Genomic DNA, 27,239 nt, shown 5'->3' on the forward strand with positions numbered 1-27,239 from the left:
ATATCCTACAGGGGTCTCATGTAGAGATGATGTAACCCAAAGGCTTATAAAGTTTTCCAGCAACAAAACTCTTTTCCTGAACAAATATGTAATCATTTCCGCTACTACTGATCTCATCCAAACCACCATCATTCCCTCCTGGCCCACCAGAAATTCCCTTCCAATATACCTACGTATTCCCATCTGGCCCTCACAAAACCGTACTGCCCACAAAATACCTGTGTAATCCTTAAAAAAATAAATGAGGCCATAACATTCTCTTCCTTCTACGCTTTAATGATTATGCTTAATCCAAAGTTGTTTCTGTAAAACTCCCCCTAAACCCCTATAAAACCCTGCATAAGCCCACTGCCTACTTTTCCAACTTTATCTCAAGCCATTCTCCACCCTGCTCCTGAAGCCTCACTCACGGGCCTCTGTCTCCCCAAAACTGCCAAGTCCTTTGCTATCTGAACAGCCTTACCTACAGCATCGCCCTCCCCTCTTGATCTCAGCTAGGGCCTCTCTGTTCTTTCCTCCTGCACCATGCCATCCTTCCTGTAACATCTCACTCTGGCCATAATGTAGGGGCCCACGTAGTGCCTCTCTCATCTCCTCCACAGAGCGGCAGAGCCAATGTCTAACAGCATGCTCATACACAGGATAACCAAATTACAACACCAGCATTCAGCCCACACTAAATATATCAGTTCTTCAGACTTAAAATTCATCTGTACAAATATTCTTAAAACACCTCCTCTCTGCCAGCTATTTTTCTAAAGTCCAGGACACTATTCTAGGATACAGCAGTGAATAAAACATACAAATATCTTTCCCCCTATGAAGCTTATATTCTAATATAAAATTGTAAATACAATGGAACATTATTCAGCCATAGAAAAGAATGAAATCTTGCCATCTACAATGACATGGATGCAGCTAGAGGTTACTATGCTAAATGAAATGTCAAGCAGAGAAAAACAAATACCATATGATTTTACTCATATGTGGAATTTAAGAAACAAAACAAACAAGCAAAGGAAAAAAGAGAGAGGGAGAGAGATAAGCCAAAAACCAGATTTTTAACTACAGAGAACAAACTGATGGTTATCAGGAGGGAGGTGGTAGGGGGATAGGTGAAATGGTGATGAGGATTAAGGAGAACACTTGTCCTGATGAGCACAGGGTGATTATGAAGTGCTGAATCACTGTATTGTACACATGAAACTAATATAACACTGTTAACACACTGGAATTAAAATAAAATTAAAAATTAAACTTAATTAAATTTTTAAAAACCCAAAAGGCTAAAATCAGGTTCTTATCTGGAATGACTAATGCTTAAAGAACACCAATAACTGGATGCTTCCTGTCTTTGCAAAATTGTTACTTATACTATCTCTATTGTGACCTAATTCACACTAATATTTCTTAAAAGTTCTTTGATTTTTTTTTTTTAGAGTTATACAGAACAATAATTAAGTAGAAAAAGGATAGTGTCTAGACAGAAACTTGCAAGGATATGTCTAAGGATGCAGGAATCATTCTACTTATATTAACTCTATCTTGGGGCAACGGCCTTCACCTAAAGGAAAAAGTCCTAAGAGACCATCTAAATCCCTTTATTCACACTGTGTCTTGCTCATTTAACTGGACTTTAGAAGTCACCCACTGCTAAAATCAACATGCTAAGATTCTTAAGCTTTCTAAAAGCAATATCAAAATCAGACTATCACTAAAGACTCACTACCGCTCTGATGCATCCCCCCGAGGCACCCACCAGTCTCATGAACTCCCCACCTTTCTCCTCTTTTACCTGGACTACTGGAAACCTGGCTAGCAGAGGGCGTGGCTTGCTGCCCTTGCTGCTTGGTCGAGGTACTTGGCACAAACTCACTCCTCAGGCTGCCTGGACTCATTCCAACAGGAGGCATCATGAACAGCCCCTCAGAACGCGTTCCCTTCGGGTCCTCTGTGCTTGTCATTTTCCTCATACTGTGTTTGGGGGTACCCGTTGGGGAAGCTGAAGGCACAGATTCCTGGGAAGAAATAAAATAAAACTAGAAGGCAGAATGGAGGTGACTGCATCTTTACTCTCCTGCAAGTCCTAACCCAGTCCTTAGACTCTTCAAAGACTCTATGGTACTTGGTACTTCCCAAGCCTCCCAAATTCCATAAACAAAAGGGTAACGGAATCATGACATTTCCTGTCACATGTAATTATTTGCAGAGATGTGACTTTTAATTCAACACCTGTTGAAAACTACAGCGATCTTGCAGGAATATATTATCTGTTGGCTTAAGATGCTATTGGTGGTTTAGTCTAGGTCAAACACAGCAAAAGCAGACCTCTGGGCCATAGGATATAGGTTGTTGCTTTGCTGGAAGGGAGGGGCTTATTATTCTAAGAAAATGTATCTGTAACAATATGGTTCCAACAGAATCAAGTCATGGTACTGTGTCTATACTTCCTAGAAGTCACTTCTTCTGGGTTTACATTTCTCATCTCTTTAAGTAACTGCAAATGAAAACAAAATGGAAAAGCACAGGAGGCTGACTATTCCTATTATGTTTCTGTTCAAGGGCATAAAAATTAAGGGCAAATACAGAATAACATAAATTCTGCAGTTCTAGGGATCCTTGGGTGGCTCAGCGGTTTAGCGCCTGCCTTTGGGCCCAGGGCATGATCCTGAAGTCCTGGGATCAAGTCCTACGTCGGGCTCCCTGCATGGAGCCTGCTTCCCCTCCGCCTGTGTCTCTGCCTCTCTCTCTCTCTGTGTCTCTCATGAATAAATAAATAAAATCTTAAAAAAAAAAATTCTGCAGTTCTATTGAAAACACTACACACTTTTCTTTTTTTTTTTTTTAATTTTTTTTTAAACTTTTATTTATTTATGATAGGCACACAGTGAGAGAGAGAGAGAGGCAGAGACACAGGCAGAGGGAGAAGCAGGCTCCATGCACCGGGAGCCCGACGTGGGATTCGATCCCGGGTCTCCAGGACCGCGCCCTGGGCCAAAGGCAGGCGCCAAACCGCTGCGCCACCCAGGGATCCCACTACACACTTTTCTTACATATTTAGTACCTTCAGTTCATTGCTAACGGGGTAAATCTTTGTCACCAGAATGATTCATTAATTGACTTTTAAACTTCACCCATAAAAAAATAAAAAAATAAATAAATTTCACCCATGCCTCCATGTTATGTATTTGCAGGGCTTCTGCACCACTGACCCACTTTCACAGGCATGTTGGGGGGTAAGAGGAAGAATGGGTTTCCTGCTAGTACTGTCCTAAATGTTGATTTGTCTCAGCATTTGAAAAAGAAATGGTAATACTGTTCTTCCCAGTACCTGGAGTACAGTGATTTACAAGTAATGGGGGGGGGGGGGGGGGGGACAGTTCTTACTTTCCGCATTTTTTTTTTTTTGGAAGGCAAATTGCTAGGTAACTGCTCTTATTTAGATACTTCGACATTAAAAACCTTCCCCTTTGCTTAGTTTATTTAAATTCTAGAGAGTAGTTGTTGGTCTTTCACTTGATTCATCTTTACATCCTCTCTGTAGTTGGTTTAAATAAATCAATGGCTTGAGGAGATTAACTCAAAGCTTTTGAAAGGCTGACTTAGAAATTATGGTTTAAACGTAAGCTGTGGTTGAGAAGAATGAAAGGAAAGCATATGTAAAAAATCCAAGCCTGCACTCATTAAGACATGGATTTGTGTAAAACAATCCCAAACACACTGGAATAGTGGAACTCAAAGGCAAATAACCCCTCTGCAAGCTTTGATTTCAGGAGTATTTCCTGTTCTTTAACCACTGGAATACATATTAAACAAACCTCACACATGCAAATACATCAAAGGGAAAATGTAAATGCAAAGTGATTTTTGGTGAAGAAAGTGATTCTTCATCTTGGCCTAGATCAACTAAGCCTGACTGTGCCCCTGCAGAGAGGTAAGCTCCACAGACATGTTTATCTGATTACAAAGACTTTACCAAGCTACACACTCCAAGCGGCCCTTATGGAATTCTCCAGAACAATCACTGGCATGTAACAAAATAAAGTTTTCCTGGGATTTAAGGGAATCAGATCATCAAGAAATTACTGCCTAGAGCCAAAAAAAGAAAAAATTCCTTTATTGGTCCTTAAGAAAGCCTTCTCTACAAGGGAAGGAAGTGACTCATCAAAGGGACAAAAAAGTGATAAGCAGGCTTTCCCAAATAATGTGGTACTTAAAGAGTTAGTTTTTAAAGTTTTCTTTTTAAAGCATATGAATGTGAATTGTCTGCTGAATCCCATAAGGTTTTTGAGAATAGCCAGAAGGCAAAAAGTCTATTATACCTTGAAGAAAAAGCGATCCTTGTATGCACTGCCACTTAAAATCAAATCCTCAAAAACAAATACAGGAAAAGTCTTTCATTAAAATGCTACAGACTATGTGCTGTTATTTGGCTTATTTAACAAAACAGAAACTCATATGCAAAAATTTCTTCAAATATTCTGCAATTCTTTAGAGGCCAACTTCCGAGTTAGCTCATGAGCCCATGTATAGATAAAACCAATACAGAGCATCAGCCCTTCACCTTTTTAGGAAGGGCAGAGAAACGACGGTGCTATTCCAACCTGATCACCCATCCTGGTTCTAGCAGATCTCTTCCTAAAAAATTTAGTCCTCAAAACAAAGATTTACCACAAAGATATCCTACTAAAGAACTTACTGTGGGCTCAAAAGACAGCTCCAAAGGAGAGATTCACTCCTCCTTGGGCAGTGATGGCAGCAGAGCTGGAGTGGCAGTGGGCAGTGATGGCAGCAGAGCTGGAGTTCTTCCCTCTAATTATTTTAATGAACTCAGCCACACCCTTTAGAAAATTCGAAAGAGCTACAGCTACACAGGCCAGGGTCAGTAAGGCACATCACAGGGACAGCCTTCCCCAGTTAATTCTCCCCACACAGATCTAAACCTAATAGCGGGAGGTAAAAGTGTATCACAGTTAGAGCATATGGAAGGCAGACACACCAAGTCTGAGGCCCACGCTGTACTTGTGACTACCTGAATTATCCAAAAGGAATGATTCACCCTATCTAAGTCTCAATATCTTTAGCTCAAAAAATGGGATTAATAAAACTAGATACCCCCTCAGGGTTGCTAAGGAGGAAAAACTAGACAAATATGTAAAGAGCTTATCACTGGTTTATGTATGAGAAGCATCCAATGAATATTGGTTATTTATCGCTATTATTGCCAGTCCTAAGATCTCATAATGAAATCTTGTGTACCTCCTCTTTCAAAGGTTCTCTCACTATTGATTAGCTATCAGACTAAAGATGGGCATAACCAGCTAGGAATTTCAGTGCTTTTCTGACAAGCTAACATGAATTTGTTCTTAATAAGCAAATATACTACAAAGCTGCCATGGAAACCAGCAAGGTTCCGTTAAAATGCACACCTAGAACAAGACCCCCTCCCAAGTTCCAGCAGCAGTAGTCTCCTGGACTGTGGAAATGGGTGGGAGGGGCTCATTAGACCAACTCTGGTACCAAGTCTGGGTTTTACTACATGAATGTAAAATGAAAGCAACAATCTTCAGCCCAGTTACCTCTAAATACTGTCCTAAGAAATAGTTAAGTGCTAAAGTAGCTTTAAATTGTAAAGCCAAATACTGTATAAGGTGTTATTAGGAAGATATTCTTGAACAGGTTCAGATAAACCATGGGCCAAATCCCATCCTCTGAAAACAGGCAGGTCATGTAAAAAGTTGATCACTTATAAGGTCAGCCTGTGAGAAAAGCATCATACAGACAGGTTGGTCCCATTGGTTTGCTTGCATACAATTGGTGAAGGTTATAATTTTCAATATTTCTATTAAAAGGTTAATTTAAATGTCAAACAAAATGTCAAAAAAAAATTGTTCAAGTCACATATACCACAAAAGTAACAGCAGTTACAAGTCATCTTATGACAACATACGAAATCTTCAAATGACGCTCAAATACTAGTTGGACTGAAAAGGTAATGGATACGGATTGCTCACCTTATCTTGTAAGGAAAATGTCCCAGGAAAACCAGCAAAGAGAAACTTGTTCTTAACTTTCAACTTCCCCAAGTTTGCTACAATCAGATTATTTGATCTGGAACTTTCGGGGATAAGGAGAACAGGAGCACCCGCCTCAATGTCCAAGAGAACCCGTGAACAGCGCTGGGCTTGATCTCTCACCTGAAACAGGAAGAAGAATGGACTCAGAGACTCAATCAATGCCCTAATTTTATAATCAAAAAGCCTCCAGTTCCCCAAAGTTCCATGAATTCATAATTCCAAAACAATTAAAATCAGAGTATAGTCCATGAGCAATATGGAGTCACATTAGAAATCGGTAACAAGATAATGGAAAACCCCAATTATTTGGAAAGTAGACTCTACACTTCTTGATAACCCAAGGTTCAAAAAAGAAATCACAAGAGAAATAGAAAAATATTTTGGGGGGATCCCTGGGTAGCTCAGCGGTTTAGCTCCTGCCTTTGGCCCAGGGCGTGATCCTAGAGTCCCAGGATCAAGTCCCGCATCGGGCTCCCAGCATGGAGCTTCTCCCTCCCCCTGTGTCTCTGCCTCTCTCTCTCTCTCTCTCTCTCTCTCTCTCGGTCTATAACAAATAAATAAATCTTAAAAAAAAAAAAAAGAAAAGAAAAATATTTTGGCCTGATAAAGAAAATGTAACATATTCAAATTTGTGGGACACACTTAAAACAATACTTAATGAAGAATTTATATTAAATAAGTGTTTTATAATATACATGAATAAAGATTAAATCAGTGATCAAAAAGCTTCTATTGTAAGAAGCTAGAAAAAGGAAAAGCAAAATGAACCTGAGTAAGTAAAAGGGAAAAAAATATAAAGCAGAAATCAGTTATTTAGAAAACAGATAATTTTTAAAAATCAAACATTAATACAATACCCAAGAACTACAGAATATACATTCTTTCCAAGTGTACATGGCATACTCATTGAGAATATGCCTCAGTCATAATACAAGCCTCAATAAGTTAATTATTTGAAAAGACTGATAAAACAGACAAACCTCCAGCTATATGAATCAAGAAAATATGAAGAAGAGCAGCCCTGGTGGCCCAGCGGTTTAGCGCCGCCTTCAGCCCAGGGTGTGATCTTGGAGACCCAGGATCGAGTCCCATGTCCGGCTCCCTGCACGGAGCCTGCTTCTCCCTCTGCTTGTGTCTCTGCCTCTCCCTCTCTCTCTCTCTCTCTGTCTGTCATGAATAAAGAAAATCTTTAAAAAAAAAAAAAAAAAAGAAGAAGAAAATACGAAGAAAACAAAAATTGTCACTATCAGGAAGGATTGCAGGACATTGCTACAAAAGAACTTACAAAATTTTGTTTTGAAGATTTTATTTATTCATTTAAGAGAGAGAGGAAGAGAGCACGAGTGAGTGGGAGCAGGCAGAGGGAAAGGGAGGAAGAGACTCCCGGGTTAGCAGGGAGCCTGATATGGGGGCTCAATCCCCAAGGCAGATAGATGCTTAACCGACTGAGCCACTCAGGCACCCCCAGAATTTACAAATATTGAAAAGATAAGGGAACCTATGAACAACTTTATGCCAATCAATTGACTATTTATTTATTTATTTATTTTCAAACTGACAATTTAGATGAATGGACAGAGTCCTTAAACAACAAATGCACAAACGATCTACAGCTAGCATCATATTTATAGAATGTTTTCTCCCTAAGATAAGGAACAAAGCAAGGGCAACCCCTCTCACCACTTCTATTCAACATTATGCTGAAGTCCTAGTCTGTGCAAAAAGACTTATAGGTTGGAGAGGAAAACATGTAACTCCCTTATTCAACTCCCTTATTCAATCCCTTATTATGATTAGATGATTCATAATCATCTATGTAGAAAACCCTAATGAATCAAAAGGAATTAGGCTAAGTTTAGCAAGATTGAAGGATAAGAGGTCAACGTGTCAATATATGAAAGTTATATTTCTTATACTTTGAATAAAAAATTGGACAATGAAATTTTTAAAAATTGGTATCATTTATAATAGCATCAAAATTTCAAATACCTAGGGGATCAATTTAACAAAAGATGTGTAAGACCAGTATAACCAAAACTACAACACAATACTGAGAGGAACTGAAGACCTAACTAAATGGAGAGATATGCCATAGCTGAGGACCAAAGACTCAGTATTATTATTAAGATGTTGATTCTCCAGACACATAGATTCAATGTAATCAAAATAAAAATCCCAGCAGATTTTATTGTAGAAAGACAAGCTGATTCTAAAATTTGTATGGAAAAACAAAGGTCCTGAAGTAGCCAAAACAACTTTGAAAAAGAACAAAGTTGGAGGACCTACGCTAGGATTTCAAGACACACTATGAAGCGGCAATGGTTAAGACAAGATGGTACTGACACATAATTAAATATAAATCAGTAGAACAGAATAGAAAGTGAAAAAAAGACACACATGCCTATATGGTTGATTGCTTCTCAATAGAAGTGCCAAGATAATACAATGGGAAATGGAACAGGCTAGCTATATATATGGAAAAAAAAAAAAAAAAAAAACTCAGCCCTCACTTCACAAAATATACAAAAATTAACTCAAGGGGTAGCTGGATGACTCAGTCAGTAAAACATGCAATTCTTGATCTCAGGGTCGTGAGTTCAAGCCCCAGGTTGGGTGCAGAGATTACTTTAAAAATCTTTAAAAATAATTAGCTCAGGGATGCCTGGGTAGCTCAGCGGTTGAGCGTCTGCCCTTCAGCTCAGGGAGTGATCCCAGGGTCCTGGGATCGAGTCCCACATCAAGCTCCCTGTAAGGAGCCTGCTTCTCCCTCTGCCTGTGTCTCTGCCTCTCTCTGTGTGTCTCTCATGAATAAATAAATAAATAAATAATCTTTTAAAAAAACTAAAAATAATCAACTCAAAAAAGCTTCTAATAGAGAACAGAAGAGAAAATTTTCGCCACCTTATGGTAGACAAAAATTTCTTTGACAAGAGACAAACATTGTGAGAGAAAAAAATTGGACTTCATCAAAATGAAAAACTTCTGCTTTTCAAAGAATAGTGTTAGGAAAGTGGGGGGAAAGCCAAAGACTGGGAGAAAATATTCACAACACATATATCAAAGGGCTTGTATCCACAATACACAAAGAAATAGTATCAATTCTACAGAAATTTTCTCAAAATAGAAAAGGGCACACTTCCAGTTCATTCCACAAGGATAGCACTGCCTGGTTACCAAAACCAGAAAAGGCATTATTTTCTATTCCCGAACACTACAAACTAATATTCCTCAGGAACACAGATACAAAAATCTGTAACAAATCAAGAAAACTGTGTAAATATCCACAGATAGTACATAGGTAAGTAAACATGGCTGTATTCCAATAAAACTTTATGAGTGTATATATATATATATATATGTATATTCTCATGGGCCATAGTTTGCCAACCCTAAAATAACTGAATTCTTTTCCCCTACGATTGGAAACAGGCGAGGATGTCTGCTGTCACTCCTTCTATTTAACATTGTACTGGAAGTGTAGTGAAGGAAGAAAAAGAGACGAAAGGCATACAGATTGAAAAGGAAAAAGTAAAGTTCACAGACAACATTATCATTTATGTAAAAAAATCCTAAAGAACCTCCAAAAAGCAGCTGGAAGTGGTAAGTATATCTAGCAAAGTTGCAGGGTGCAAGGTCAGTGTATAAAAATCAACTGCATTTCTATATACAGTCTACAGAAAACTGGAAATTGAAACTTGAAATATCACTTATAACAGTATCAAAAATATAAAAGATCTAGGGATCAATTTAATAAAAGATACATAAGACCAGTAAACTCAAAGCTACAAACACTGCTGAGGGAAACTAAGGACCTAAATAAATGGAGAAATATGCCATACTCAAAAGACAAACGGAGGGGATCCCTGGATGGCTCAGCAGTTTGGCGCCTGCCTTCCTGGAGTCCCGGGATCGAGTCCCGCATCGGGCTCCCTGCATGGGGCCTACTTCTCCTCTGTCTGTGTCTCTGCCTCTCTCTCTCTGTGTGTGTCTCTCGTGGGTAAATAAATTAAATCTTTAAAAAAAAAAAAAAAGACAAACGGATAGTATGAAGATGTCATTTCTCTAAAAGCTGACCTACAGATTCAACACAATCCCAATCTAAATTTCAACAGACTTTACTGTAGACACTGACAAGCTGATTCTAAAATCCATGAAAGAGCAAAGAATCTAGAAAAGCAAAAATAATTATTTTTTAAACTTTTTTTTAATGATTTTTTTTTTTTTTTTTAAGGAGGCTCCATGCCCAAATGTGGGGCTCGAACTCAAAATGTGGAGATCAAGAGTCATATGTCATACCAAGTGAGCCAGCCAGGGACCTCTTAGCCAAAAGAATTCTGAAGACAGTTCCTTATAATGTTAACCACACAGTTACCATGTAATGCAGCAATTCCTCTCTTAGGTATTTATTTAAGAGAAATGAAAACGTACATCCACACAAAGATTTCAATGCAAATGTTCACAGTAGTGTTATTCATAATAGCCAAAAACTTGAAACTACCTAAATGGATATAAAGTGGGTGAATGGATAACAAACTGTATTACATTCAATGAATGAATACTACTTGGCAATAAAAAGAAATCACATTGCTATTGCAGTATGCATCCACGGATGGATCTCAAGAGCATTACGCTAAGTGAAAAAAGCCAGACAGAGCTACGCTGTACGATTTCACTTACAGAGGAGGGGAGGGGAGGGGAGGGGAGGGGAGGGGAGGGAAGGGAAGGGAAGGGAAGGGAAGGGAAGGGAAGGGAAGGGAAGGGATCCCTGGGTGGCGCAGCAGTTTAGCACCTGCCTTTGTTTGGCCCAGGGCGCGATCCTGGAGACCCGGGATCAAATCCCACATCGGGTTCCCAGTGCATGGAGCCTGCTTCTCCCTCTGCCTGTGTCTCTGCCTCTCTCTCTCTCTCTCACTGTGTACCTATCATTAATAAGTAAAATAAAATAAAAAAAATAAAAAATAAAAAAAGAAAGGGAAGAAAGAAAGAAAGAAAGAAAGAAAGAAAGAAAGAAAGAAAGGCAGGCAAAACTATTCTGATGGAAAGCAAACCAATGGCTGCCAGGACACAAGGATTAGGAGACTGCCTGGGGAAACAAGGAAACTTTGTAGATAACAGAAATGTTCTAAAAATCTGGATGTGACTATGCTTACAAGACTATACAATTGCTAAAACTCACTGAACTGTACTCTTAAAATTGCTTAATTTTACTATAAATTATACCATAATAAAGAGGACCAAAAGTACAATACACTAATATAATGAAATGTTTCTCATCTATTCATCAGTGAAAAATACAGATTACAAAACAGAATCAATTTTAATTTTCTACTTCTTCATAGTTTTATTAACTTTTTTGAAATAACCTCTAAAACACATTTATTACTTTCTAAACAGAAAAAATATAGCCTTTATTACATAAAAAAAGCTTTTCTTTCTTCTGGTGTTAAGTACATAAGTCAGGAGAATTTGCAACACAGTAACTAGCTACCTTTTTCACTTTCTAACTGTACTTGAATTGTTGGTATTGTCTATCAGCCCATGACTGCTTCCTGTTTGCTTTGTTGAGTAAATTTTAGAATTAAAAATTAACTCATATTCACTGTAGCAAACTTAGAAGGGAAAGACAAACAAATAGAAGGAATCTGATATCTTCACAACCTCACCTCCAGAAATAAAAGACTGTGACCATTTCGTCAGGTTAGTGTAAGAATTCAGAATGGGAACTCTGAAGCCTGGCTCCCTGAGTGGGAATCCCCACTCTGGCCACTCAGTAGCCTGGTGAGCCTGGGTAACTTGTTAGATCTCTGAGTCTTACTTTCCTTATCTCTAAAACGGGAGGAATCATAGGCCCTACCTTCAAGAGCTGTCGTAAGGACGAAATGGCACCATACCCTTGGAGCACGTAGAAGAAATCATCTAGTAGCATATGACTCTATTTTATGAAGTTCAGTGCATGAAGGGGCAGACTCAAAACTAATACACTAATACCACATGGCTCTTACTTCTCTAACAGCCTTAACAGTTACATGTTACACGTTCCCCCATTAAGGGAAAAGCACAAAGCTAACTCTGTGAGTTAGCTAGAGTCCCAGACAAGCAGAGTAAAGAATTACTGTTTCCTCCCTGATAAAATGGCAATAACACACCTGCCCACCACTCCCTCACTGACTACAATCATAACTAATTATATTTTTTCCTGGGTTATATCATCTCACTAAAACATGAGCTCCATTAGGGCAATGACCCTGTCTTTCTTGCTTTCCATTATGTTCCTAGCACCTGGCAGACTGTATGACACAACATTTGTCAATGAACATTCACTAAATAATTCACAGAAATGAACAAACAAGGTTGTCATAAGGATCAAATGAGATCGTATATGTGAAAGCACTCTGAAAACTACAAAGCATCGTTAATATATTGTTAAGCGAATGTACAGCATATTTATTTTTTGTATCTCCATTTTCCTCCAATAATTGAGAGAGAATTGAGCAAGAAAAATAACTTGCTGCTGGTGACACAGCTTATACTGGCAACACCCAGACTCCAGATTCTTGTACTAAGATTTCAAAACTGCAATACATCTTAGCTCCACCAAAAATCTGTACTCCCAGTTGCTCAGTGAATAAAAGTTTAACAAATAAAAGAAAAACAGGTAAAGCAGAAGACACAGGAAAACCATATCACACTTCTGGGGTAAAAAATATTTGGCCCAATCGAGGAACATGATGCTCTTATAATTTCAAATATCAAGATTAAAAAGAAATGTCAAGTCCTACTGGATCATTATTTACAGACACTAGAAAATACAGGAATAAAAATCCAGCTACAAGTCACAGGTAGAGGATACTACCTGTCACCTGTACAATAGTAGGAGAAAGCAATTTTAAGTTTCAAAATAGCCTCAATTTTATCAGCAAAATAGGTCTGTAGCACTCTCCATAAATCTAAGTAATGCAAAATCTTACACCTAAGTATTTTAAACAACTAGGATTAAAGATCCTTGAGAAAATCAGCTTTTCTTTAGAGCTCACACACTTAGCACTGTTCAAAACAGAAAATCATTCCTTTACCATCTACTTGTCTTACTTAACTCGATATAACAAAAACTTCAAAGACTATCCTGTTTAATTTCTACTTAACCCAGGAAGTTAAGCCCAGTTACACAGTAACGCACATTGTCTCATTTCCTACTGCTAGGGATTCCTCACAGTAAAACTGCTGCTTAAACTGCATAGGTGAAAATAATCATTTTAAGGGTACTTAATCCTAATAGACAACATTTATTAGAAGTATTGAACTGAAAAAAACAAAAAAAAACAAAAAAAAAAAAAAGAAGTATTGAACTGAGAGTCACAAAAATGTTCATCACTTTGACCAAACAATATCATTTACAAGATTCAATACTATAAAAATAATTCAAAAAATGGAAGAAAAAAAAAAAAAACCTAGGCATACAATGCTATTCATAGAAGTATTACTCACAAAAATGAAAAACTGGAAGCAATTTAAATGTTAAAAAACAAGGAAATGGTTAAGTAAACTGACTTGATGGATTATACAGCTATAAAATAGGATTGCTATGAAAAATGCAAAGCAAAATGAAAACAGGTTATGAAAAAAGGTTAACATGCTGGCTTTCAAAATTGAATGCATAAAATTAACACACTTTACAGTACATTACTGTATGTACTGTATGCTATTCCTCAATTTATGTTTCTTTTTTTTAATTTTTTTCAATTTATGTTTCTTTTAAAAAGCATAGGTAGGTGGAATTAAATTTTTTTTAATTCTTTTTAAAATAAGTAAAAATAACACAAAAAAGCATAGGTAGAACATAAATGTAATAATGCCATTACACCACTGTTGGCCCAAAATAAAGATATAACTAAAGAATATTAATTCATAAAAGGATATGAATTAAAAGGAATTCTTCTACATTGCCAGTGGGAGTGCATAATGGTTTCAGAGAACAATCTGGCGCGGTCTTCTATTTTTTTTTTTTTATGATAGTCACAGAGAGAGAGAGAGAGAGGCAGAGACACAGGCAGAGGGAGAAGCAGGCTCCATGCACCGGGAGCCCGACGTGGGATTCGATCCCGGGTCTCCAGGATCGCGCCCTGGGCCAAAGGCAGGCGCCAAACCGCTGCGCCACCCAGGGATCCCTGGCGCGGTCTTTTAAAGATAAACGTGCATATACCCCACGGCCCAGAAATCCTGCTCAGAGAGACTCTTAACACATGTGCACCAGGAGACATAGTACACAACAGCAAAACACTCTAAACAACCAAATGTTCAACAGGAAAATGGATAAATCTATTTTATCTATTTTATTGTTACACGCAATAAACTACAACAGTGAAATTAAATGAAAGGCAATCACGTGTAGCAACCTAAATGAAAATGGGAGGGGGGGGGAAGCAAGTAAAAGAACATTAAACACGGCTTAATACCATTTTTATAAAGATCAGAACAAATGAAGCAAAAAATATTATATGGGAACTTTTTTTTTAAGGGACCACAAGACCCAAAAATCTGGAGAGCAGTTACCAAAGGAGTTGACAGGAATGAGATGGGATGGGGTACGAACACATGCAGCAGCCTTAGCGATGTTTTAATTTTTATTTTGGTTGTAGGTTCACATATGTTCATTTTATTATCATACTTTGAAAATGACATGCTGTAGGTACTCTTTTATACGTGTCAAATAAGTTTATTTTAAAAGTTTCTGGAGAGAAAATAAAAGGTCATATACTCTATGATTACAACCATGGAAACATGCATTGGGAGAAATTTAAAAAACAATGAAAACAAATTAAAACATACCTGGGATACTAGGACACAGTAAGATCCTCTTTTCCCACATTCCTTATAATTTGACTCTGCTTTTATAAATAAGTACATATTTATACATATATATGTATATCTTTTCTCAACTAAGTAGGCTCCACGCCCAATGTGGAGCCCAATGAGGGCTTGAACCTACAGCCCTGAGATCAAGACCTGAGCTGAGATCAAAAGTCGGAGGCCTAACCAACTAAGCCACCCAAGTGCCCCTGTGCTTTTATATTTTTAAAAAAATATATTCTCTCAAAGATACACAGGAAACTAGTAACATGATTACCTCCATAGAGAGAAACTGGCTGGTTAAGGAAAAGTAATTGAGAAGGAAACTTTTCATCAAATGTCCTTTTACTTTGATTCTGTACTAAATCAATATGGAACATATTCAAAAATTTAAATTAAAGACTTTAAATGTTGTCACTAAAGACTGTTATCGATTTAATTATAATCTTTTACCTAATGAAGCTTAAAAATAAGTTTTACAAAGGACTACGCCGTAAACGTTTTCTATGGTTCCCAAACTCTGTGAAGATACCAGAAGACACCGCCACACACTCACATGTGTGCTGTCAGGACATTTTAAGTTTGGGGGGCAAACATATCATCTGTCGGACAATGCATATTCTAGACTGAGATAGTTCACGTTCAATGTTAGATCACGCTACATTCCTTTCATGTTACATCTTCGTGAAGCCAGGTCTCCAGCAGTTGCTGAAAAAGCCAGTGCCATGAGACAATGAATGTGGGACAGGAAATGAGGGCTGCCGTGTCCAGCCTGGTCCCAAGTCTGAGAAGCTGTACAGTGCCAAGGGGCACTTACGTCCCTATTAGCAAGTAATTTATTTACAAATGAAATAAAAATTCAAGTCTTTCACTTCTGTGTCATTTTTTTTTAAAGAGCTACTGAGTCGTTAGGACACATGTACTGCCCAAGTTGTTTAGACTGAACTATTTTTTAAATGGAAAGACCTTGAGGTGTGTCTTTTGGCTAAGGACGTGCCATGGAAATATTTCCAAAACACTAAGAGACCCACGAATGAAGAAGTTAGGAACTGTGAATCTATTTGGAAAAAACTCTCTTTATATAATCGGTATGTTCTTTGGAAACATTTTTGAAAAAAAAAAAAAAAAAAAGGAAACATTTTTGAAGAGAAGTATCTCCACTAAAATACCAAAAGGGACCAAAAGTGTTAGCCACCAACTTCATCTATCTTCTTTAGAGGAAGCTAAAGCTAAACCTTAAAGGCCATTAAAACACGACACAATGAAGAAGGGATGTAAGCTCTCCAATTACGGTAGGACTCCTGCAGGTAGTTGGCTACATGGACCACACTAGCAAGCAGGTAAATACCTAAAGACCTTTCCCTTTTGCAGTGAAATTTTCCAGACTTTTCTCTAGAGGCTTAAAAGTTCTATGGATAAAATCAGAAAAGCAACCCAGGGTAATGAGCCTTCCTACCGTCTGCCCCTCGATAGCAGCTCGCTGGCGCCCTAAGACATCTTGCAGCTGAGTGAAATGCTGAATGAAGGCCACCACCTCTGCCTGAAAGCGCTGTGTGTGGACATACTGCACGGACGCCATCTGGAGGCTCACTCGGACATCGTGTTCTCTCCGGAGCAGAGGGTCAGGCCGGCCGTATCTGGGAATAAGCGCAGAAGTGTGATTTGGGAGCCAGATACCAGTCAGCATTGGAAGAAAACGGGCTCATTTAGGGGTTTCCCTAGAAAACAGCTTTAGCTTTTGAAATGCAAATCCACACTCAGGTTGGACAAAGTGAACTCCAATACTTAACTCCTTCTCTAAGCTGTGGCAACCATGTTAAATAAAGTCTGGTGTGATGGCTATGGCTATGAACAGACGGGCAGTCCTGGTGCTAGATTCCCCCCCCCCTCTTTTTTTTAAGATTTTATTTATTTGAGAGAGAGTGAGAGAGAGCATGAATGAAGGGGATATGGACAGAGAGGGAGAAGCAGCAGACTCCCGGCTGAGCAGGGAGCCTGGGGCTCAATCTCAGGACCCTGAGATCATGAACTAAAGACCAAGACAGATGCTTAATCAAGTGAGCCACCCAGGCGCCCCTAGACTCCCTCTCGATTCCAGAACTCACACAGAAGCCACCTGTGGCTCATGCCTCTTTCCCCGCCTTTACGGAAAAGTGAAGAATCACTCAAAGACTGTAACAACATGGGACTCAAAAGAGGACAAAAATAAGTCCATGAACCAATGGGTAAAGAACATTAGGCAACAGAATCAATGTTTCTAGGGAAAACTGTCTCCTGGAGGTAGAAAGAAGTCTTCTTTTTACTTCAGGGCAATGTAGGCCAAAGAGGTTTAGCATCTACATTCCAAGTAAAAATTAGAAAACTTTTATGATGGGTTTTCATTTTAAAGGACATGGTATCATAATAGTAAATTATATGGGACACAGTCACAGGGGAAAGAAACTCAGAGTTGCTTAAGCACCTATTGTGTGCCAGGTAGATAGTTAGGACTTTTATATTAATTATCTCATTTGGGATCCCTGGGTGGCGCAGCGGTTTAGCGCCTGCCTTTGGCCCAGGGCACAATCCTGGAGACCCGGGATCGAATCCCACGTCGGGCTCCCGGTACATGGAGCCTGCTTCTCCCTCTGCCTGTGTCTCTGCCTCTCTCTCTCTCTGTGTGTGACTATCAAAAATAAATAAAAATTTTAAAAATTTTAAAAAAATAATAATTATCTCATTTATCAGGGCACCTGAGTGGCTCAGTTAAGTAGCTATTGTTGGCTCAGGTCATGATCCCAGGTTCCTAGGATGAAGCCCCACTCGGGCTCCCTGCTGGATGGGCAGCCTGCTTCTCCTTCTCCAATGCTTGTGCTCTCCTGCTCTCTCTCCCTCTCAAATAAATAAAAATCTTTAAAAAATTATCTCATTTGGGCAGCCCTGATGGTCCAGCGGTTTGGCACCTCCTTCAGCACAGGGTGTGATCCTGGAGACCCAGGATTGAGTCCCACGTCCAGCTCCCTGCATGGAGCCTGCTTCTCCCCCTGCCTGTGTCTCTGCCTCTCTCTGTGTGTCTGTCATGAATAAATAAATAAAAATCTTTTTAAAAAAATTATCTCATTTATCATAAAATTACACCACTGTGGTAGATAGTAATATAAACACATCAATCTACATTCTCAGTAGATTATGATATACTCCCCCTAAAAATGAAAGAAAAAGTTCTCAGATATCTTTGGGGACAGTTTTTCTCAGCTCTAGTTAAACATGAGAATCACTTTAGCAAATCTTTAAAAAAAAAAGAAGAAAGACTGAGCACTTCCTTAGAGCAGAAAATCTGGGGGCAGAGCTGGATATCTATATTTTCTAACAGCTGCCTAAGATGTTGAAAACCCACTTTTAGCCTTCTGAAGAAACCATTCTTTAAAAACTAAAAGGCCTAAAAATGCCTTCTAAATTCTAAAACTGAAAAGATTCAATATAGATTGTCTTTATATAGAAAAAAATGCATAATATGACATCCATATCATCAACAACTTTTTCAGGCTGAAGTCATTCCAGAACATTGAGAACTAAATGAAAACTGATCTAAATTCGTACCCTCAATATTTATTATTCATTATATTTTATTTATTTATTCATGAGAATAAAGGCAGATGCTCAACCACTGAGCCACCCAGGTACCCCAAAGGTAAAAATCTTTTTAAACTTTTATTGTTTAGCCAACAAGAATTTGAAACAGCAAACAAATATGACAAAATGTCAAATGAGAAAAATTGGTATTTTTACTTAAAAGTCTGGAAGATGAGTGCTTCTTCCCCACTTGTAGTGAACCGCTCTCTGTAGAATTCTCCATGGGCTGTAAGGTCACTCAAGGACAGGCTCCCAATGCTTCCCTGTAAGGCCAGGTCTCCATCTAGAGTTGTTAAAATTAGAACACATCCTTATGTATCTTTTTTCATACTACACCTTAAATATGTCTGGCACAAGAACTGATACACACGTCTCAGACTTTTCACTATTTATCCAAATTAAATGTCAAAAGCAAATTTTCATTTTCCAATACATCCATCAAAAACATTTTCCACATTATTTCAAATGGTCTCAACGCAGAAGTCCAAAGGGAGTTGAAACAAACGGCTTATCATACTTTAACCTTTATAAAGGGGAAGAAATTAAACTGAATGCATACACAAAGGATAAAACATTTCTAAATACAGACAAAATGAGATCCTTTCTGAGATTAAGACCACTAATTAGAATTAGTGAAATAGCAAAAGGTCTATTAATTGTACTATGAATAAAAGAATCAGGGAGGAAGTGTCAGAGATATGTCAGGTATTCAGGCAACATTAAGTGGGTGTTAGTGTGATTTAATAAAAAGTGCAATTAATGAGACAGACACTGGAGACAGATCTAAAACTACTCTGGTATTTATTACAAGAATGAAACCCCTTGAAGGTGGAAAAGAACAAAGAAGGATGTTAAGACATGCGCACCTAGGATGTGAACTTATGATGAATCATTCTTTACATGGTGTGGATATTAAAAAGTGATACTGTGAACTGCTGCTTCCATAAAACAAGTTCTATCATCATAATTAGCTCTACAAAGCAATGACTTAGGTGTTTATATTTGCCATGCTAGTTCAGCTCTCAATGAACTTAAGATGTTATATATATGACCCTTATATCTCTAACTAACTTATCCCAATTTTAAAGGCCTATCTCTTCTGAGCTTTTATAAATTAATTTAATCTACACCAGGCATGAAATCTCAATTCCGGGTCATTCCCTTCTCAAAAGACATTCTTGTTTATACCACAAAGTCAACATTTGAGCTCTGTGATCTTCCATATTTCACTATCTGTTCCTTAAGGAAGGAACAGTGTTTTATTCACACTTTATAAACCTCTACTATTTAGAACTTGATGTGTCTGATCACTTGTGTTTAACAATTTCAACCTGCAGAGTCCTATTAGAATGCCAGCTGTGCCACGTCCTCCTACCTAAAATCACACCGCCTACTGGCGGCTCTATTTATGGCAATAGATTAAATATATACCCTGGTTTCCCAGGTGTAATTATTAATTATGTCCCCTTTCACTCTCAAAATGTCACAATTTGGACAAAAAATTATATATAGTCACCCTAGACAGAGTGTGTTAAAAACACAAGATAGATGCCACCGCCCCATCCCAACCAAACGAACCACATTTTGGGGATGGGGCAGGAAGTGGGCAAACACTTCTATTTTTAACAAGCTGTCCACATGATTCTTATCCATAAGGCAGTATCTGGGAACCACTATCAGCAATCATAGCTAGACCAAGAACTTTTTGGTCTAAGCCACTGATCCCCCACCTTACTTTGCACGTGAGGACAATTAGATTTGTCGAGCAGGAGGCTCAAGTTTTTACCAGATTTTGCAAGTTTGATTTCTCTCCACTTACCAATCATTTCCAGGTGTGCCACTAATTTGGACACACTCGCTTTAGCAAGCTCACTGGTGGTCTTATTCAGCACAAGAGAGAGTGAATGAACCTAAGAACATGGGAAATAAAGCAAGACAGATCTTATTGGGAGAGAAAAGATACATGTCAGGCAAACAGAAACAAATTGAGGAAGATACAGAAAGGCTCAGCGAATTTGAAGTAAACACTTTTGTGGATGCCAATTTCATTTTTGCTTTCTTTTTCAGTCACATATAATCCGAAGAGAAAGCTGATGAGAAAGAGGCTCAACTGAACAGCCTAAAACCATGGGCCTCTGGTGTCGTCTCTGTGCTCACCTCATCTACACTTCGTTAGTGAAACATGTTATATTATAAAACAATTTTTCTCACTTTTGCATGTTTTTAATATTGCATTATTCTGTAATTACTCATAGAGATTCTTTACATCTTACCTTAAGAAATCCATCCAAGCAAAATGATAAATAGGACTTAGAATTCTGTTTACTGACTAGACAAATATTTAATAGAAGTCTCTGGTGATCAACTGGGACTTCACCTAGGAACTACCATCAAAGATTTTCTTTTCAAGGGATACACAGAAATAGGAACACCAAAATTCTGTCTTAGGAACCACAATCCTTGTAACAAATCCTGTATTGTAACATTGTCATTTCAAATATCAAAGGACTTCTATATATAGGACGTGTTGAGACAGGTACCTTAGCGTCATCAGTGGGGATAAGAGAGCAGTTGGAGAGAAGGAAGGTGAAAGTCGAAAAGATGGGACCTCAATTCACATTCACTGCTTCCAAGTACCAGACTCACCCCTGTATTTTCAGTGCCTGCCACTAAGCAGGTGCTCAGTAAAAGTTTGATGAATCCACAATAAGGAGGAAAAAAGACGGAAGAAGGCAGAAAGAAAAGAAGAAGAAGAAAAGAAGAGGGAAGAACATTTGTAGAGGAAGGCAGAGAAAAAAGGAGGGGATTGTTGTGGGTGCAGTGGCCTTGGAGACTGCAGAAAGCTTCCTAACAGACACACAAGTCTCAAGGAAACGAGATTATCATGAAAGAGGGAAACAGAAAGCTTCTAGTCACTTACGTAATCACCCAAATAACAAATACAGTGAGGCTAAAAACGCTTTGATTAGAGGAATCCAGCTGTCACAACCACACCCTGTTCTTAACGTGAATCCTAACATCACTAAAAGTGGGACAGATGTTGCATTCCCCGGGCGTGACTCAACAAGAAGCACCCAGCGCGACCTACGAGGTGTTCTTAACACAAAGGTGAACCTGAATCTGAGGAAGCCTCTAGAGCTAACTTCCATTTCTAAAATTAGAAGATCAAAGAAGTCAAATGGCACCAAAAGGAAACCAAAAGAAAAATCCAGAATGTGGGACACTCTGCAGGATACTAACCCTGTGTCCACAAGGTTTCCACAAGCCAATGGCATGGGGGGAATGAAGACTGGTTTTCTTTAATTAACAGAGATTTAGGAGATATGACAGCTAATGACAGCTAACATAACATGTGAACCTTACTTGAACTCCCAACCAAAGGAGTCACATGGTATTTTATTTAATTCTCCCCCTTTTGTAGACGGAGAAACTACAGTTCAGAAAAGTAAAGTATTCCAATGAATTGCAGAGATCACAGAGAAGACATGAAGTTTCTTAACCATTCATTTCTCTCTATATAATCCACTAGTAAAAGGGCTACTCTGAGATAATCAGAAAGATCTGATTATGGATTGAGTAGTGTTACAGAATACCAAGAAATTCTCATTAATTTAGTTAGATGTGGGTATGTAAGAACATGTTCACATTTTTTAGAAATGAATACTGAAGCATCAAGAGGTAAAATCATGTATCTGGAATTCTGCTTTCTTCAGCAAAAAGAAAAAAGGAATAAAGTAAATGTGATGAATCTTAAAGGAACAGAGTAAATGGAAGTTCATTAAACTATTTGTGTTATGTTTGAAATTTTTCACAATAAAAATGTTTTCAAAAATTCTTATTCTAAAATAGCCCATTGCTGAAGGGCATTATCTGGTGGTGTTCTTGTGTGAAGCCAGCTATGTCTATCTGTGCAAAGGCCTCTGGAGCTCTTCCACACCCAACACCAAAGGGTTCCTGAGGCCATTCATGACTGGTACCCCAGGATGAAAGTCACGGCTACATAAAAAATGAGGTCCAAAACAATGACTGAAGCCTCTCCAGTTGCCATTCATCTGGCTAAACAAGGTTCCAGAGGTCTCAGAGTGCCGCAGAGGCACTCATCCACAAACAGAGATGGGAGAGATGACACTGATGCATGCCCAACTCTGCCCCGAAAGCTCTTCCATTTCTAGAGGAATGCAGCCTCTTGCCAGCTAAGGAAAGAAGACAGCAACTGGATTAAACATGACTCTCCTCCCTGACTGTTCCCCAGCAGCAAGTGCAAGTCCGCATTTGCTAAGACAAGTAGATAAAAAACTTCGCTCTCCAGGCACAGATGTCATCAGCCACTGCAGGGAGTCCCGGGCTCTGGAGGGTGCTAGTTCCGATGACATGCCCCCAAACAGTGAGTTGAGCTGCTGCTTACACATCTTACTGTGCTAAGCATACAGAACAGAATATAACCTTAAAATCAAATTCTATCTTTTTTAAGTGTTTTTAAACATTTACAATAAGAGTATCAAGGACAATTGTAAGTCTGGTAATCCACATAATAGCAAAACTATAAAAGCTATCAATCGCTGAATGCTCACTTCCTACCAAGCACTGCGCAAAAGGCTCCCCTCGTATAATTATCTTACCTAATCTTTGCAACATTCCAATGATGGAGGCACCACTCAACACCTCCATTTCATCGATGAGAAAATTGAGAGAGAAAGAAGTTAAAAATTGTGCCCAAGGCCACACAGCTACAGGTTACAGCAAAAGTGCCAGGATTCAAACCCAGGCAGTCTGACCTGAGACTTCATTCTCAATGGCTGTCCTGTTGCCTCAGTGAAAGCCAACAATGTTCTAAGTGAGCAGGGAGAGGATCAAAGCCACATTCTAGAATAGCTACTACATCCCAGATACTCAGCTAGGTACTTTACATACATTACCCCCATTTAGTTATCTTAATTAACTGGATGACAGAAGACCAGCAAACTGAGGCTTCAAGAAAATAAGGCATTCCACCAAACTGCAGGACCAAAAGGAAACGTGGACGGTTACCTAAACCATTTATTTTTCTTGCCTCCAGATGGGATTTATGCTAAAACCTTACCTAAAATATTAACAGACATCCAGAAGACTATATATAGCTCCCCTGTCAGTAAGATCTATTTCTTAGGGTGAATGAACAAGGGAAATGATACCTTGAGATCCAGCTTAGTGTTAACTGGATCCTGAAGTTCAGACTCTGAGAGAGCATTTGATTCTGACTTCACATTTTGTAGAATGTCCTCAGGCAGCACCTTCATTGCATGGTTGTCGGCAGTGGAACCAATTCCAAAAAAATCTAGTATCACGACCCAGGTTTGTAGTGTGATCAGCACATCCAGGCAGTTAAAATCAACATCAATGTTCCGGTTAACTCGCTTATAACTGGAAGTGAATTCTGGATGTTTCTTATCCACCAAGAATATATTGATATGTACCAAGGAATCATCAAATTTACTCTTTCCAGCAAGTATCTTGGGCTCATCTACTGTTGGTGAAGGAGGTGGGGTCAAGGGACAGTCCTTGTCTTGGACTTCCTTTTGCTTCTTCCGGGATGCTGAGGTGGGTCTTTGATACAGCTGGAAGACATTAGGAGCCTCTTCCATGTGGGAAGGGAGAGACAGAGGCATGTCAGGATACTCCACATTGGATACTGAAGGACAAGACTGAGAAAGATATTCTTTTTGCGCTAAACTAGATGGCTTAGGGGCTCCCCGAGACACCATCAGGTTTTTATATTTAGAATCTGGATTTTTCTCCAGTAAGTCTTCCATCAGCAGAGAGCGCAGGGCAATCTGAATAGATAAAGTCTGAGGATGGTCTTTACTGAATTCCACCTCAAAATCCTGAAACTTTAAGCTCACAAGACCCTGGGCCCCCAAAGTCAGATCTCCACTTAGCTGGACTTGAAGCTCTGATATACAAAAGTTGGCTTGAATCTGGGTAAAAGATCTGACTTCCTTCAGAGACAAGGACTTTTGAGAAGAGTTAGAAAGGCTGGAGTGGCTGAACAATCCATTCTCCTTCCTTTCAATAGAAGGTTCTCCACAGGTACTGAGGGAAGGCAGAGGAGAATTAGGGCAAGGTGAGGAGGCTGCACTGGCCGAAAACTTATTCAGATCTTCACTATACACAAGATTGTCCAGCGTTTGTAAAACCTGCTCATACACGTGCTTTGCTAACACCACCTGCAGTCAAAGAGAGAAATTCAGTTATCCCACTACCAATTATTAATTGCACTCAAATGCACCTGCCCACAAATTTCCAAAGTTGATGTTTACGGGTTTCCCCAAGATGTTACAAATTAGTTGACTGCAGGACTATCCCTTCTGTTCCTTTTCTGTCCTTAACTTGTCATGACCCATGTCTACTGATAAGGCCCTCCTCCTGCCTCCCCCAGCACCTCACAAAATAATCTTAACACAATCAATGTTCAATAAGTACTGTTGACTGTAGGCCTGAATCTGTAAAATCACTCTTTCTAACCCACAAAAACAACTGCAAAAATTGACAAGGACACTGCCAAAAGTCTAATGTGGTGATACCACAGAACAGAAAAATAAGACTCGCGGTTCTAAAACTCGCTAATCACCACCAATTAGCCTAACAACCTTTGTTTAGTTCAGCTAAACAAAGTGCTTTGTGGGCAGCCCCGGTGGCTCAGCGGTTTAGTGCTGCCTTCAGCCTGGGGTGGGATCCTGGAGACCCGGGATCGAGTCCCATGTCAGACTCCCTGTGTGGAGCCTGCTTCTTCCTCTGCCTGTGTCTCTGCCTCTCTCTGTGTGTGTCTCTCAAGGAATAAATAAATAAAATCTTTAAAAAAAAAAAAAAAAAAAGTGCTTCGTAATCATAATAAAAAGCCATGATCACTTATGTTTCCTCTCCCCTTATATTTTGTTTTTTTTTATAGTTTGTGTTTGATTGTAACTTAGTAAAAAAACATTTTCACACAAGTTTTTTTATATACTTATAGGCAATTTTTTAACAGAGAAATTCCAAACAAACATAGAAACGGCAGAATTGGAAAGTGCCTGTTCTAAGCCCCTACTGAACTAACGTGTACCATCAGAGGCCACCCATGGAATAAGCCCTTCTATGAAGGACTGGAGGGGAATGTTACAGTGGACGGATCCAGATCTCCAGACCTGCACAAAATCATCAATCTCAGCATCACTAACCCAGAGACAACCAAGCATTACATGCCTCTTGACATAATGCAATAGGAGGAACCAACCCCACTGCTGAAGTGTTCTAGCCAAGAAAAAAAGGAACCTGAATCCAGTTAAACCTGTAGAGTTAATGTACAGCATTATAGGAAATGTGGGAGAACAAATTGAGTGACGCCATAAACGAACAGCCAGAGCCAGACTGTGGGACAACCTACAGGACAACTCACCTACTTGTCACAATGCAGTAATAGTGTGGGGAAGAAAACGAGAGGGAAGCTAAACCAAGACCCACACAACATATCACACAAACACAATGTACAGGTCTCATTTGGATCCTGAATGAAACAAAGCAAAAGTGAAAAGACCTTTTTCTTTCAAGTAATCAAAAATGTCTCTGAAATCTGAAAATGGATTAAAATTTGTTATGTTAACCAAGGAATCCTCATTTGGACATAATAATACCATTTTAGTTATGTAAGAAAATGCACGTTGACTACAGAGATACATTCTAAATATATAGCAGTAAAAATGGTATGACTGGGATTTGCCTTAAAAATAGTTCACCAAAAGGAGTGCTTGGGTGGCTCACTCAGCTGAGCGTCTGACTCTTGATTTCAGTTCAGGTCATGATCTCAGGGTCATAAGATTAAGCCCCAAATCAGACTCTGCACTGGGCGTGGAGCCTGCTTGAGATTTTCTTTCTCCGTCTTCCCCTCCCTACCCTATCCCCACCTAAAAAATAAAAAAGAGAGAGAGAGAGAAATGAGACAAATGTGGCAAAATATTGATAACTGCTGCATCTAAATGATGGGTACGTGAGGTTCATTAAACTATTCGACTGTATGCTTTAAATTTTTCATAATAAAGTGTTTTTAAATTATTAAAAATATGAATTATTAAATAATAACTTAGACTGATTTACAATCATTTTTAGAAGATTTTCATCAAAAATCACAGTAAATGAATGGTAACCATAAGAACATTAAGTCAACATAATCCAACAGAATTCATGTTATAGGGCAGCCCAGGTGTCAATGGTTTAACACCACTTTCTGCCCAGGGCATGATCTTGGAGTCCCAGGATCGAGTCCCACATCAGACTCCCTGCATGGAGCCTGCTTCTCCCTCTGCTCTGTCTCTCTCTCTCTCTCTCTCTCTCTCTGTCTCTCATGAATAGATAAAATCTTAAAAAAAAAAAAAAAAAAAAAGAATTCATGTTAAAAAATAGATTTCAGATGAAAATGTCAGTCTAGTAGCCACTACTGGTTATGCAAAAGTTTGGCCAAGATAGGAAAGCTTTGGGGAAAGTTCCCTCACCCAGGGACTCATATCCAGGAACTACTGATGTCAAAAGGTACACATGTTCTGTGAACAGCACTCCTGAGTTACTCTAGAACAGCTGCCAGATACAGACTAATGACCAAGTACTGCCCAAGGCTAGGGTCCACTGTCCTAAGATCCTGCCTGTCCCTGCTGTTTTATAACAATACGCTCTTTGCTCTCATCCCTGTGAAAGCAG

General features: G+C 38.9%; 1 protein-coding gene across 22 annotated transcripts in view; it reads right to left on the minus strand.

Annotated features, from left to right (window-relative positions):
- Positions 1-27,239, minus strand: part of VPS13D (vacuolar protein sorting 13 homolog D) — a 316,308-nt gene that overhangs the window by 175,353 nt on the left and 113,716 nt on the right. For all 22 annotated transcript variants that reach the window (XR_007409292.1, XM_049107151.1, XM_049107184.1 and 19 more), the window contains 6 exons: positions 23,708-24,739; positions 20,356-20,446; positions 18,693-18,819; positions 16,381-16,561; positions 6,015-6,197; positions 1,796-2,018 (listed from right to left, as the gene is read on the minus strand). Coding sequence is in view for 21 of the 22 variants with exons in the window: in XM_049107151.1 (XP_048963108.1) it covers positions 1,796-2,018; positions 6,015-6,197; positions 16,381-16,561; positions 18,693-18,819; positions 20,356-20,446; positions 23,708-24,739 (1,837 nt within the window). In the remaining variant the exon portion in view is untranslated. The remainder of the gene's footprint in view (positions 1-1,795; positions 2,019-6,014; positions 6,198-16,380; positions 16,562-18,692; positions 18,820-20,355; positions 20,447-23,707; positions 24,740-27,239) is intronic.

Source organism: Canis lupus, chromosome 2, assembly GCF_003254725.2.
Source record: "Canis lupus dingo isolate Sandy chromosome 2, ASM325472v2, whole genome shotgun sequence".
In the NCBI taxonomy this organism is placed as follows: domain Eukaryota; kingdom Metazoa; phylum Chordata; class Mammalia; order Carnivora; family Canidae; genus Canis; species Canis lupus.